Source organism: Podarcis gaigeae (assembly GCF_964106915.1).
Source record: "Podarcis gaigeae genome assembly, chromosome: 13".
NCBI classification, from domain to species: Eukaryota; Metazoa; Chordata; class Lepidosauria; order Squamata; family Lacertidae; genus Podarcis; species Podarcis gaigeae.
The window spans coordinates 14,558,132-14,568,680 of NC_139689.1; the positions used below are offsets into that span (position 1 = coordinate 14,558,132).

Below are 10,549 nucleotides of genomic sequence, written 5' to 3' on the forward strand. Positions count from 1 at the left end.
AATCCTCCACACCTGCCCGCCTCCTGTCCCCCAAAAACAGTACTTCTGTCTTGTCAGGATTCAACCTCAATCTGTTAGCTGCCATCCATCCTCCAACCGCCTCCAGACACTCACACAGGACCTTCACCGCCCTCACTGGTTCTGATTTAAAAGAGAGGTAGAGCTGGGTATCATCCGCATACTGATGAACACCCAGCCCAAACCTCCTGATGATCACTCCCAGTGGCTGCATGTAAATGTTGAAAAGCATGGGGGAGAGGACAGAACCCTGAGGCACCCAACAAGTGAGAGCCCAGGGGTCTGAACACTCATCCCCCACCACCACTTTCTGAACACGGCCCAGGAGGAAGGAGCGGAACCACTGTATGACAGTGCCCCCAGCTCCCAGCCCCTCCAGACGGTCCAGAAGGATGTTATGGTCGATAGTATCAAACGCCACTGAGAGATCCAGCAGAACTAGGAAACAGCTCTCACCTTTGTCCCTAGGCCCCCCGGAGATCATCAACCAGTGCAACCAGTTTCAGTCCCATGATGAAGCCTGAATCCCGACTGGAAGGGATCCAAATGGTCCGCTTCTTCCAGGCGTGCCTGGAGTTGTTCGGCAACCGCTCACTCAATCACCTTGCCCAAGAATGGAAGATTTGAGACTGGGCGATAGTTGGCCATCGTGGCCGCATCTAAAGATGGTTTGTTAAGAAGCCTCTTTCAGCGGGTCTGGGAAGGCTCCCTCACGGAGGGAAGCATTCACCACCCCACGAAACCCATCGCCCAGTCCTTTCCGGCTAGCTTTTATAAGCCAGGATGGGCAAGGATCCAGGAGACAGGTGGTTGGTTTCACTCGTCCAAGCAGCCTGTCCACATCCTCGGAGGTAACAGATTGGAATTGATCCCACTCAACTTGAGTAGACAGAACTCTAGCACTCTCCCGCCCCGGCCCTGCTCCCACGGTGGAGTCTACTTCTTCCTGAATCTGGGCGATTTTATCTCATAGATGTCACATTATCTCCACTGTGCTGTACTTGGAACAAGGGAGCGGGTGGGGCTGTTGTCTAAACCACCGGTTCTCTTGGGTTTGCCAATTGTAAGGACAGCAGTTTAAATCCGTGTAATGGGTGAGCTCCTGTTCCTCAGTCCCAGCTCCTGCCAACCTAGCAGTTCAAAAGCATACCAGCGCAAGTAGAACAGCATTTCCATGACCCCTATCACTCATCCCGGCATCCAGTTGTGCCAGAAGCACTTTAGTCATGCTGGCCATGACCCAAAAAGCTGTCTGTGGACAAACACCGGCTCCCTCGGCTTGAAGCAAGATGAGCGCCACACCACATAGTCAAGTTTTACTTAACCATCCAGGTGTCCTTTACCTTTGCCTTTACTTGGAAGAGCATATGTCAAAATCAAGCACTATCTCAGGGGCATTGTGGGAAAGGATAGGTGGGGTATAAATAAGTTGTTGTTGTTTCCCACAGTTTCCCACAGATTTTGGTTTCATCTTGCAGCCAGCACTTCCACAAAAGGGACAAAGAGTTAAAAGTAATATAAAATGAAAATTCTTAACAATCTAATTTCCAATTAGCAGACAAATCACATCAGTTGTAATTTGTCACAGTCTCAAAAGAAAATTAAAGAATGCAGATTTAGCTGACCAATGCTCTGTTAATCTTTGGGGCTATTACATGGTGTTTGGGCACAATGGAGGTTCCACGCACTACATCATTCACCCCATTTGAAAATCCATAACTCCCTTGATTTTAATGGGCCTTCTCTGGTTATGACTTGGATTAGACATCAACGTTTAGGAACATGTGAGTATAATTAATCATTTTTATTGATTTAAAGTCCTTCGGTTTCCTATTTTCTTTCTAAAATCTGGTGGTACATGAAAGACAAGAAAAGAAGAAGGGACTTAGAAAAAGCTTTGGCTGAGATAAATATGTTTGCCTTAAAATATTACACAGAATCTGTAATTCAAAGCAAGTGATTACCTCTCCTGTAATTATTCAGAATTACATCTTCTCCCCTTCCCTAGGGACCTCCTCTGCCCACATGAAAAACAATGAAACTAAGACTGGAAGGTCTTATTAATAACTATGAACTCTACAGAGTTGGGTCTATAGACATACGGAGATTGATCAGTCTGACTTTGAATCAGCTGTGTGAGTGACCATTAGAGTTAGCCTTTGCTGCTCAGGATATCAGGAATGGCAGTAACAGATGATGTGAACTTGTGCCTAAATGAAGAATCCGTTTCAAGATGGTAGTGTTTCGGTTGCTAGTGCTCTTACTGTTGGTGCAGGGGATGTGCACGTTGCTGCATATTTCTCAATGTTCCATCAGAGAACCTGTCCCTGTTCTTCACAAATATTATCAGTCAGGAGATCTCACCATTGCCGGCATTATTTCTCAGATCTACATATTTTCAGATACCTTAACCTTTGAAAAACACCCATCTCAGGAATTTTCAGATGACCATATGTGAGTAGTTGGATTTGGAGGGAGGCGGGGACATAGTATATCATAAATAAATTTACAGCCAACCCAGCATGCCTGTTGGGATTTGCCTTCACCTGGATTTGCCTCCAATGGAATGAGAAATAGTTGGACCTCATTTCTTAACATCCACCACATTTGATCTTACATTTATATAGGCAGGAATCTGATATCTAAACCCATTCTCTGGAGGTTATGTAAACACAAAATGGCAATAAACAGTGTATTGGGAAAGACAATATTTGTGCTCTCTCTCCATTTCACTTTGTAAAATACATTTATTTGCTGTGAAATGAAGGTATATCCTGACTAATTGGCATTGCTTACTCAAATTCGTGAAGGAATAAATCAGATTTTATCTTGCAAGATTTACTGTATTTCACAGAACACAGCAGTCAAAACTGCTAAACCATTGGCCAAGTTCAACCATTATTATTTTTTAGCCTTCCCCCTTTACTAAAGCCTAAGCAGTTGATTAAGAAAGCACGTTCACTGCTGGGGATAATAATCATTTGAAGAATAGACAGGGAGTGATTTTCCTACTCATAGCAATGCTGGCTTGGTCACACATTAGTCTATACAGGTCAGTCGAAGAATTTAAATTCATATTTTGATTTACCCATTTCAAATACTCATTTTTCTATTACAAGCTTTATTTAATTTTTTAAAAACAGTTACCAAGGATAAATATTGGCTTCCAGAACAAATGCTTATACAGATGTTGAGTCTTGCACGCAGACATCCACATGGCATCAAAACAGGCTTGAAACATAATTTACATTAGAAAGTAAACACACCCACAGGGTATACTTAAAACTAGAGCATGAAGATAATTTCTCCATAGTGGCTGCTGTGAGCCTACATAATTCTTAACCCATTCTTAGAAAAACCCAAAGAAAAAGGCTACATTGGTATTTGCTTATTAGGCTGTGTATTCTGTGTGAATGAAGAACATGCAAACTACAAGTAACTTTTGACAGGCAGATATTAAACAAACAAAACACCTCATCCAGATTCCCTAGAGGCCAAAATAAATAAAAACACCATATTGAATTATGTCTTCTACAGATAGATATACTAAGAGACTCTCTAAGAAGTCCTGGAAGGTGAGATGGTTTTAAGAGACATCATAGATTCATGAGCCAGTTTACTTTTACACGCCTGTGAAATGTTAGATTACAACCTGTTTTTGTACAATATCTGAACTGATACTGAACTGAAAAGTAATCAATGTTACTATCTGAAGCAGATGAACCTTGATGCAGCATGTAACTCTCAATACAGGGTGCTGACTCACCTCTACCAGCACATCCTGGCCTTGGCATTTGCTGTAAAGGAGATCAATGAAACTCCCCAGATCTTGCCCAATGTCACCCTGGGCTTCCACATTTATAACAGCCATTTCAGTGCAAGCTGGACCTATGAAGCCTCAATGGAGCTTCTCTCAAGAAGGGCCAAGGCCATCCCTAACTATAAATGTGATGCTGAGAGTACTCCAGCAGCAGTCATTGGGGGACCTAACTCTAATGTCTGTCTTCACATGACACCCATCCTGTCTACCTACAAGATACCGCAAGTAAGATCTAAATACATTCACACCTGACTTTCACTGAATTCATGCTTTCAGAAGCAATACATGCAATGCAGCCATTCTTTGAAATTCCCACTTCTCTTGATTTTGCAAAGCAGTTCTCCGGTCAAATAATGTGTCCAAAAAAGCACAGATTAAGGTAAAGTGTGCATTAAAAAATTAACATTTGTAAAAATATCCTTCAAATGCATTGTATTCATAAAATTGCTTTGCAGAAATGTGCATGTTAGGTAAAATTTACATCCAGGTTTTGTATTTTAGGAGAAATTTAATCCTGCAGTCTGTAGGATCTACTTAACCAGCATGGTCCCTGTCAGAAATGAACAGAATAGGGAGACTAGCATGATGGTATCATGGTATCATCTACTCATCACTGGAGAATTCACTCCTGCAGAGTTCAGGGGTCTGCTAAGCAACTAGTTCTGAGATTTTGAGTTTGCACTGAAATAGTGATTGCAATAATTTTTTAAAAAAAATTAATGCTGTCATTATTGTGAGCAGTTTTGAGGTCAGTTTTGTTGTTTGGAAAGCAAATGTAAATATTACTTAGAAATCACAACTCAAATAAAATATGTTCCCTCCAGGGAATGTACCGGCAAAAAAGTATCCTACAGGATTGAATCTACTCATCTCTGCAGTATTATGGTAGTGGTACAGCCATAGGTTTATGTTATATTGCCTCCCACTGATAGAAGCGATTGGCCTTCATTCACATTAATGCCTCCTAATATAAACATTGAAGGATGGATTGGGTTTCTGATGATGTTTGAGTATAATCACCACAATATGGCAAGCCTCTCACTAAAAATTCACAGAGAACACAAATACACACAAGCAAATGTTTTATATTGATAATAACTTTTCCTCTCTCACTTCTTTTTTAAAACCTTTAGGTCATATATGGTTCTTCACCAGTCATGAATAAACAATCTCAAGGAGTTTTCTTCCACCAGATGTTTCCAAATGGAGACCATCAATATAGAGGAATCATCAAGTTACTGCTGCATTTCCAGTGGACGTGGATTGGAGTGGTTTCTGAGGCTGATGAAAACACAGAAGGTTTTATAGAGAATGTACTTCCACTGTTTTCCCAGAGTGGCATCTGCTTTGACTTCATAGAAACTTTACCTAAGCTAACATCTTCCAGTGGTGTCACAGACATGGTGGGGGAGGGCTTTCACGGTGTCAGTGTTATTATGGAGAGCACTACGAATGTTGTGGTTGTACATGGAGAAATTCAGACGATGATGGTAATGAAAATGATGCCCCAGGTTGTAAACTTTGAGCATATACCAATAAGAACCAAGGGTAAAGTCTGGTTCCTGACAGCCCAGATGGATATCACATCATTTCCATTCCAAAGAAATTGGGACATAAGTTTCCTTCATGGTTCTCTTTCCCTTGCGATTCACTCAGTGAATCTGTTAGCTTTCCAGAAGTTCCTTCAGATCAAGAACCCAACCACAGAAAAAGAAGATGGTTTTATCAAGGACTTCTGGGAAGAGTCATTTAACTGTTCATTCTCCAGTTCTGTTTCAGATAATATAGGTAGGCAAATTTGCACAGGGGAGGAGAAGATGGAGACACTCCCCGTGTCTGTTTTTGAAATGAGAATGACTGCCCATAGCTACAACATCTACAATGCAGTCTATGCCGTGGCACATGCTTTGCACATCAGACATTCATCCCAATTCAAGAACAGGGGAATGGCAGTGGAAGTAAGATGGGAGCTTGCAAATCAACACCCATGGCAGGTAATGTCCTGAAGATACTTCCATATATTTGGGGGTGGGGAAATGGACAAGCTCTCTCAACCTTCTCTGGGATTAACAAGTTGTTGGACTTTTATTGTTTTATTCATCTATATCATTTAGGTCTGATTGTGTATTGCAATTCACTCTGGGATTTAATAACGTAGAGTGAGTAAAAAAAAAAGATTTTGTTTTAAAAAACAAATAACCACATTGGGGTTAGGATATCAAAAATAAAGCATTTCTGTCATTGCACAGAAACCTGTCTTATATCAAGTACAGACCACTGGTCCATGTAGATCAGTATTATCTACACTGACTGACAGAAACTCCCCAGGATTTCAGGCAAAAACCTTTCCCAGGCCTACTTGGAGATGCCTGGGATTGAACCTGGAACCTTCTGCATTCAAGCATGAAAAGGTAAAGGTACCCCTGCCCGTACGGGCCAGTCATGACCGACTCTAGGGTTGCGCGCTCATCTCGCTCAAGAGGCCGGGAGCCGGCGCCATCTGAAGACACTTCCGGGTCACATGGCCAGCGTGACGAAGCTGCAACTGGTGAGCCAGCACCAGTGCCGCACACAGAAATGCCATTTACCTTCCCACTATAAAGCGGTACCTATTTATCTACTTGTACTTAGGGGTGCTTTTGAACTGCTAGGTGGGCAGGAGCTGGGACCAAACGATGGGAGCTCACCCCGCCGTGGGGATTCGAACCGCCGACCTTACGATCAGCATGTCCTAGGCACTGAGATTTTACCCACAGTGCCACCCGCGCTGTACTCTACCACTAAACCAAAGCCCTTCCTCAGCTGCCTTAATGGAAAAAGCAGAGGAGGGTGTAACTCCTCATTTTCTTGCAATTTTTGCCCATACTAGAAACAGCAACAGGACTGCCATCAGTAGCATTGCCAGCCATGATATCCCACCTCATAATAGTTGCATCCATACCACAGACTTAAATCATGGACACAGCAGTCTAAAGGTAGTAGAGGTATTTTGATAGAAAGACCTAAAGCTCTCTTGATAAGCCTACAATGTGCAAGGTTCTTTAGTGTAAGCCAAAACAGTGGAAGTTAAAGTAGTGGTGCAGTTGTGGCCAATATTCCATGATGTAGGATTTTATGTGACCTTTTCCTGCTTCTAACATTAGCTTGCACAAAGCTTTCAAGAGATCGTAATCCCAAGCCTTCCTGTTGCATATATTTTCACCACATTGTATGATAGCATAGTTTGAACTTTTACATGTATCTTCCTTCTTATTTTCATTATTTAGCTCCATCACATTCTCAGAAGTATTTCATTTAACAACAGTGCAGGAGAAAAGGTGCATTTTGACCCAAATGGTGAATTAATTGCTGGCTTTGACATTATAAACTGGCTCACATTTCCAAATCAGTCCTTTCTTAGAGTCAAAATTGGGAAGATAGACCCCCTGGGTACCCAGGAGAAATCATTCACCATTCATGAGGATGCCATTGTATGGCCCAACCAATTTAACCAGGTGGGTTCTCTGCATTATTCAGGATTCATTCCATCACTTGACCAATGAACAGGAAGAAGATAGTTCCCTATGTGGCTGTTTCTCAATATTCTGTAAATATAGTGAGCCCTATTCAAACTACAGCTTTCAATCTGAACATTCATGTTGTAGTTACATACTAATGTGCCACATAATGTTCATTCTGCACTTTCAAGAAATCATTCATTCAGAGTGGTAGCACTCTGAAACTCCTTTACCATTATATTAGGCATCTTCTTTCACTGTTATTTGGGGGTTGGTTGGTTGGTTGGTTGGTTGGTTGGTTGGTTGGTTGGCTAAAACCCATTTTTCATTTGTGAAACCTACTCAGCAATGCCAGTGATGGCAGGACAAGTACCATTATATCTCCACAATCAACCATATATATGTGTGTGTGTGTGTGTGTGTGTGTTTGTGTGTGTGTGTTATGGTGGAGGATCTAAAAGCCCACTGCATTTGCAATACTCTCTAGTGTTCATGATATTACCTAAAACATTATATTCTGCCATTTTTTAACAGACCCAGCCCATTTCTATATGTAATGATCATTGCCGTTCAGGTTATAGTCGGACAAAGAAGGAAGGGAAGCCATTTTGTTGCTATGATTGCTTCCCATGTACAGAAGGAAAGATTTCCAACCAGAAAGGTAAGAAAGGTTAAAGCATGTTGAGGTAAGAAAGGTTAAAGCATATTGGCGTATGTATGCCACCTATTTCATAGTTGATTTTGATCTGGTTATGTATATCAGTGTGTCTGTTTTTTTACATTGATTTCCTTGATGTTCAAAACATTGCCCCAATTCACTTGATTAGAAATATATTATAATTTAATTACAAACCTGTTTTTTATACACTGCTGTATCACTATTTAGTTATGTTTTGAGAGATACATTTGAATACATAGGAATTCACGTAAACAATGGATCTTCATCTAAATCTGATCCATTGGCAATTGACTGAAACAAATACTACAGCCTCAGTGGAGAGAAGGGAAGTAATGTTAAGTGGCACTGTGTAATATCTAGGAAGAAAAGACAAGTTAACAATGTGGCTATCTTTACCCACAGGAAATGGTCACCAGACCTAGATTTTTTGTGAAACTACCGTTATTAGCTACATGGTGAGGCTGTTGAAAATGAGTTTCTTAATTTTCCCGAATGGGTGAGATGGTAGTGACCAAACAGGGGCAGTGAAATTAAAATGTGTTTGGGAAAGTGTATTTTAAAACATCAGCAGAACAATGATTATATTTCAGCTTATTAAAGTGTGGACATTTTAATAACAAAAAGAAGTCAACAACATTAGTTCTGTAGTAATAAATTATGGGTTAAACACCTGTAGAAAATGTTTTCCATTGTTTTGGGGGTTAATGTGATCCCAAGTCTCCTAGGGTATAGGGAGATACAAGAAAGTCACTCAGAGCTGCTAATGAGTCTTGAATTCTTTTTATCTGTACACGTTCTCATCTCAGCTAAAGCACCAAGCACCAGGCCCAGGAAACAGAGCCTTTCTATCTTCTGCTTAAACCATGAGCCAGAACTTTCTTGTCAAAATCTTTCTTCTATTCCATTCCACAGCTGATCACCTTTACCATTCGCATAGATTCACCGTTAAAATGAGCTGAGTAACAGCTGCAGATTCAGAAAGTGTGGAACCACCAATTCTAGTCTGCTAAGATTTAATTTGATTCCAACTACTGAAATAGTCTACAAAGCACACAGTCATTTCCATTATTTCCACAGATAAGACATTGAGTCAGGAATGGTCAGGTGTGGGGGATGCAGGGTGGGGGCAGTGGGGCCTAGTCTGTGTGGGCCAACAGACACTTTGATGAGTCAAGTAGAAAAGTAGAATATAAAGGAAAAGGACTGGGGAAACCTTCCCTCCTACCACCACTAACACTTAAGAGTGTACAATTAATATGTTTTCTTTATTTCTTTTCCCAGACATGGATGACTGTGTTCAATGTCCCGAAGATCAGTACCCAAACATTGGCCAGGATATATGTCTTCCAAAAGATATAAGCTTCCTGTCTCACGGTGAACCTCTGGGGATCAGTTTGGTCACTTTTGCTCTTTTATTGACTTTCATTACAGCTTTGGTGCTTAGGATCTTCATCAAGCACAAAGAAACTCCCATAGTCAAAGCCAACAATCGGAGCCTCACCTATGTTCTCCTCCTAGCCCTCATTCTCTCCTTCCTCTGTCCTTTGCTATTCATTGGCCAGCCCACAAAAATAACCTGCCTCCTTCGACAAACTGCTTTTGGAGTCATCTTCTCCGTAGCAGTGTCTTGTATCTTAGCAAAAACGACTATAGTGGTTCTAGCTTTCATGGCTACCAAGCCAGGCTCCAGAATGAGGAGATGGGTGGGAGGAAATCTGGCCATCTCCATTGTTCTTTTCAGCTTCCTCATTCAAATGATGATTTGTAGTGCCTGGCTGATAGTTGCTCCCCCACTCCCTGATTTAGACAAGCACTCAATGACTAAAGAAATTGTACTGGAATGTAATGAAGGATCAGTCACCATGTTCTACTGTGTCCTAGGCTTCATGGGAATGCTGGCCCTTGTCAGTTTCACTGTGGCTTTCCTAGCTAGAAAGTTACCAGACAGTTTTAATGAAGCCAAGTTCATCACCTTCAGCATGTTGGTCTTTTGTAGTGTATGGCTGTCCTTTGTTCCGACCTACCTGAGTACCAAAGGAAAGTACATGGTGGCTGTGGAGATCTTTTCTATTTTGGCCTCTAGTTTTGGGTTACTGGGCTGCATCTTCTTCCCCAAATGTTATATCATTTTGGTGAGGCCAGAGTTAAACAGCAGGAGACAGCTTATTATAAGAAAGAATTAAAGCATGAACAAGTCTATTTGATGTAGCAAATCATAGCTGGATTAAATCTCCTTGTATTCATTTCATCTTCTTCTCAGAATGCCTGAACCCAACAAAACTGTCCCCCAAAGCCAATACAGCAGCCTATGTAGCTGGTCTGCCCACAAAGTACTCTGATTAAGGGAAACAGTGTCATACGACTTCTGGTCTGGTGGTTGCCAAGATGTGTTTAGTCCTCTTATGCTATGGTCACTTCCAGATTATTCTGAGAATGACCAAAAGGGTCGATTTCTTATTTGGGAGACTGTTAATCGATTAGTTCATAGATGAGGTCGCTGTTGCTGCTGGAATTCTCCACCCTATCTATCACACA

General features: G+C 41.4%; 1 protein-coding gene across 3 annotated transcripts; it reads left to right on the forward strand.

Moving 5' to 3' along the window:
• Window positions 1-1,932: 1,932 nt before the first annotated feature.
• Window positions 1,933-10,334, forward strand: LOC310829176 (vomeronasal type-2 receptor 26-like). 3 transcript variants are annotated; one of them, XM_083707362.1, is made up of 6 exons: window positions 1,933-2,472; window positions 3,560-4,063; window positions 4,972-5,832; window positions 7,105-7,332; window positions 7,870-7,996; window positions 9,296-10,334. In XM_083707362.1, the coding sequence occupies exons 2-6, from the start codon at window positions 3,737-3,739 to the stop codon at window positions 10,195-10,197; spliced, it is 2,445 nt and encodes an 814-aa protein (XP_083563488.1). In that variant the 5' UTR covers window positions 1,933-2,472; window positions 3,560-3,736; the 3' UTR covers window positions 10,198-10,334. The 3 variants fall into 3 exon arrangements, with proteins under 3 accessions (XP_083563488.1, XP_083563487.1, XP_083563489.1); XM_083707361.1 differs by lacking the exon at window positions 1,933-2,472 and having other exon boundaries at window positions 2,820-4,063; XM_083707363.1 differs by lacking the exon at window positions 1,933-2,472 and having other exon boundaries at window positions 3,962-4,217.
• The last annotated feature ends 215 nt before the right edge of the window (window positions 10,335-10,549 follow it).

Excerpts from the sequence above, each read along its gene's own strand:
- LOC310829176 (XM_083707362.1), top strand. The coding sequence starts at position 3,737 with ATGAACCTTGATGCAGCATGTAACTCTCAATACAGGGTGCTGACTCAC. Across the intron at positions 4,064-4,971 it reads CTACCTACAAGATACCGCAA|GTCATATATGGTTCTTCACC; the intron begins GTAAGATCTAAA and ends TAAAACCTTTAG. Across the intron at positions 5,833-7,104 it reads CAAATCAACACCCATGGCAG|CTCCATCACATTCTCAGAAG; the intron begins GTAATGTCCTGA and ends TTCATTATTTAG.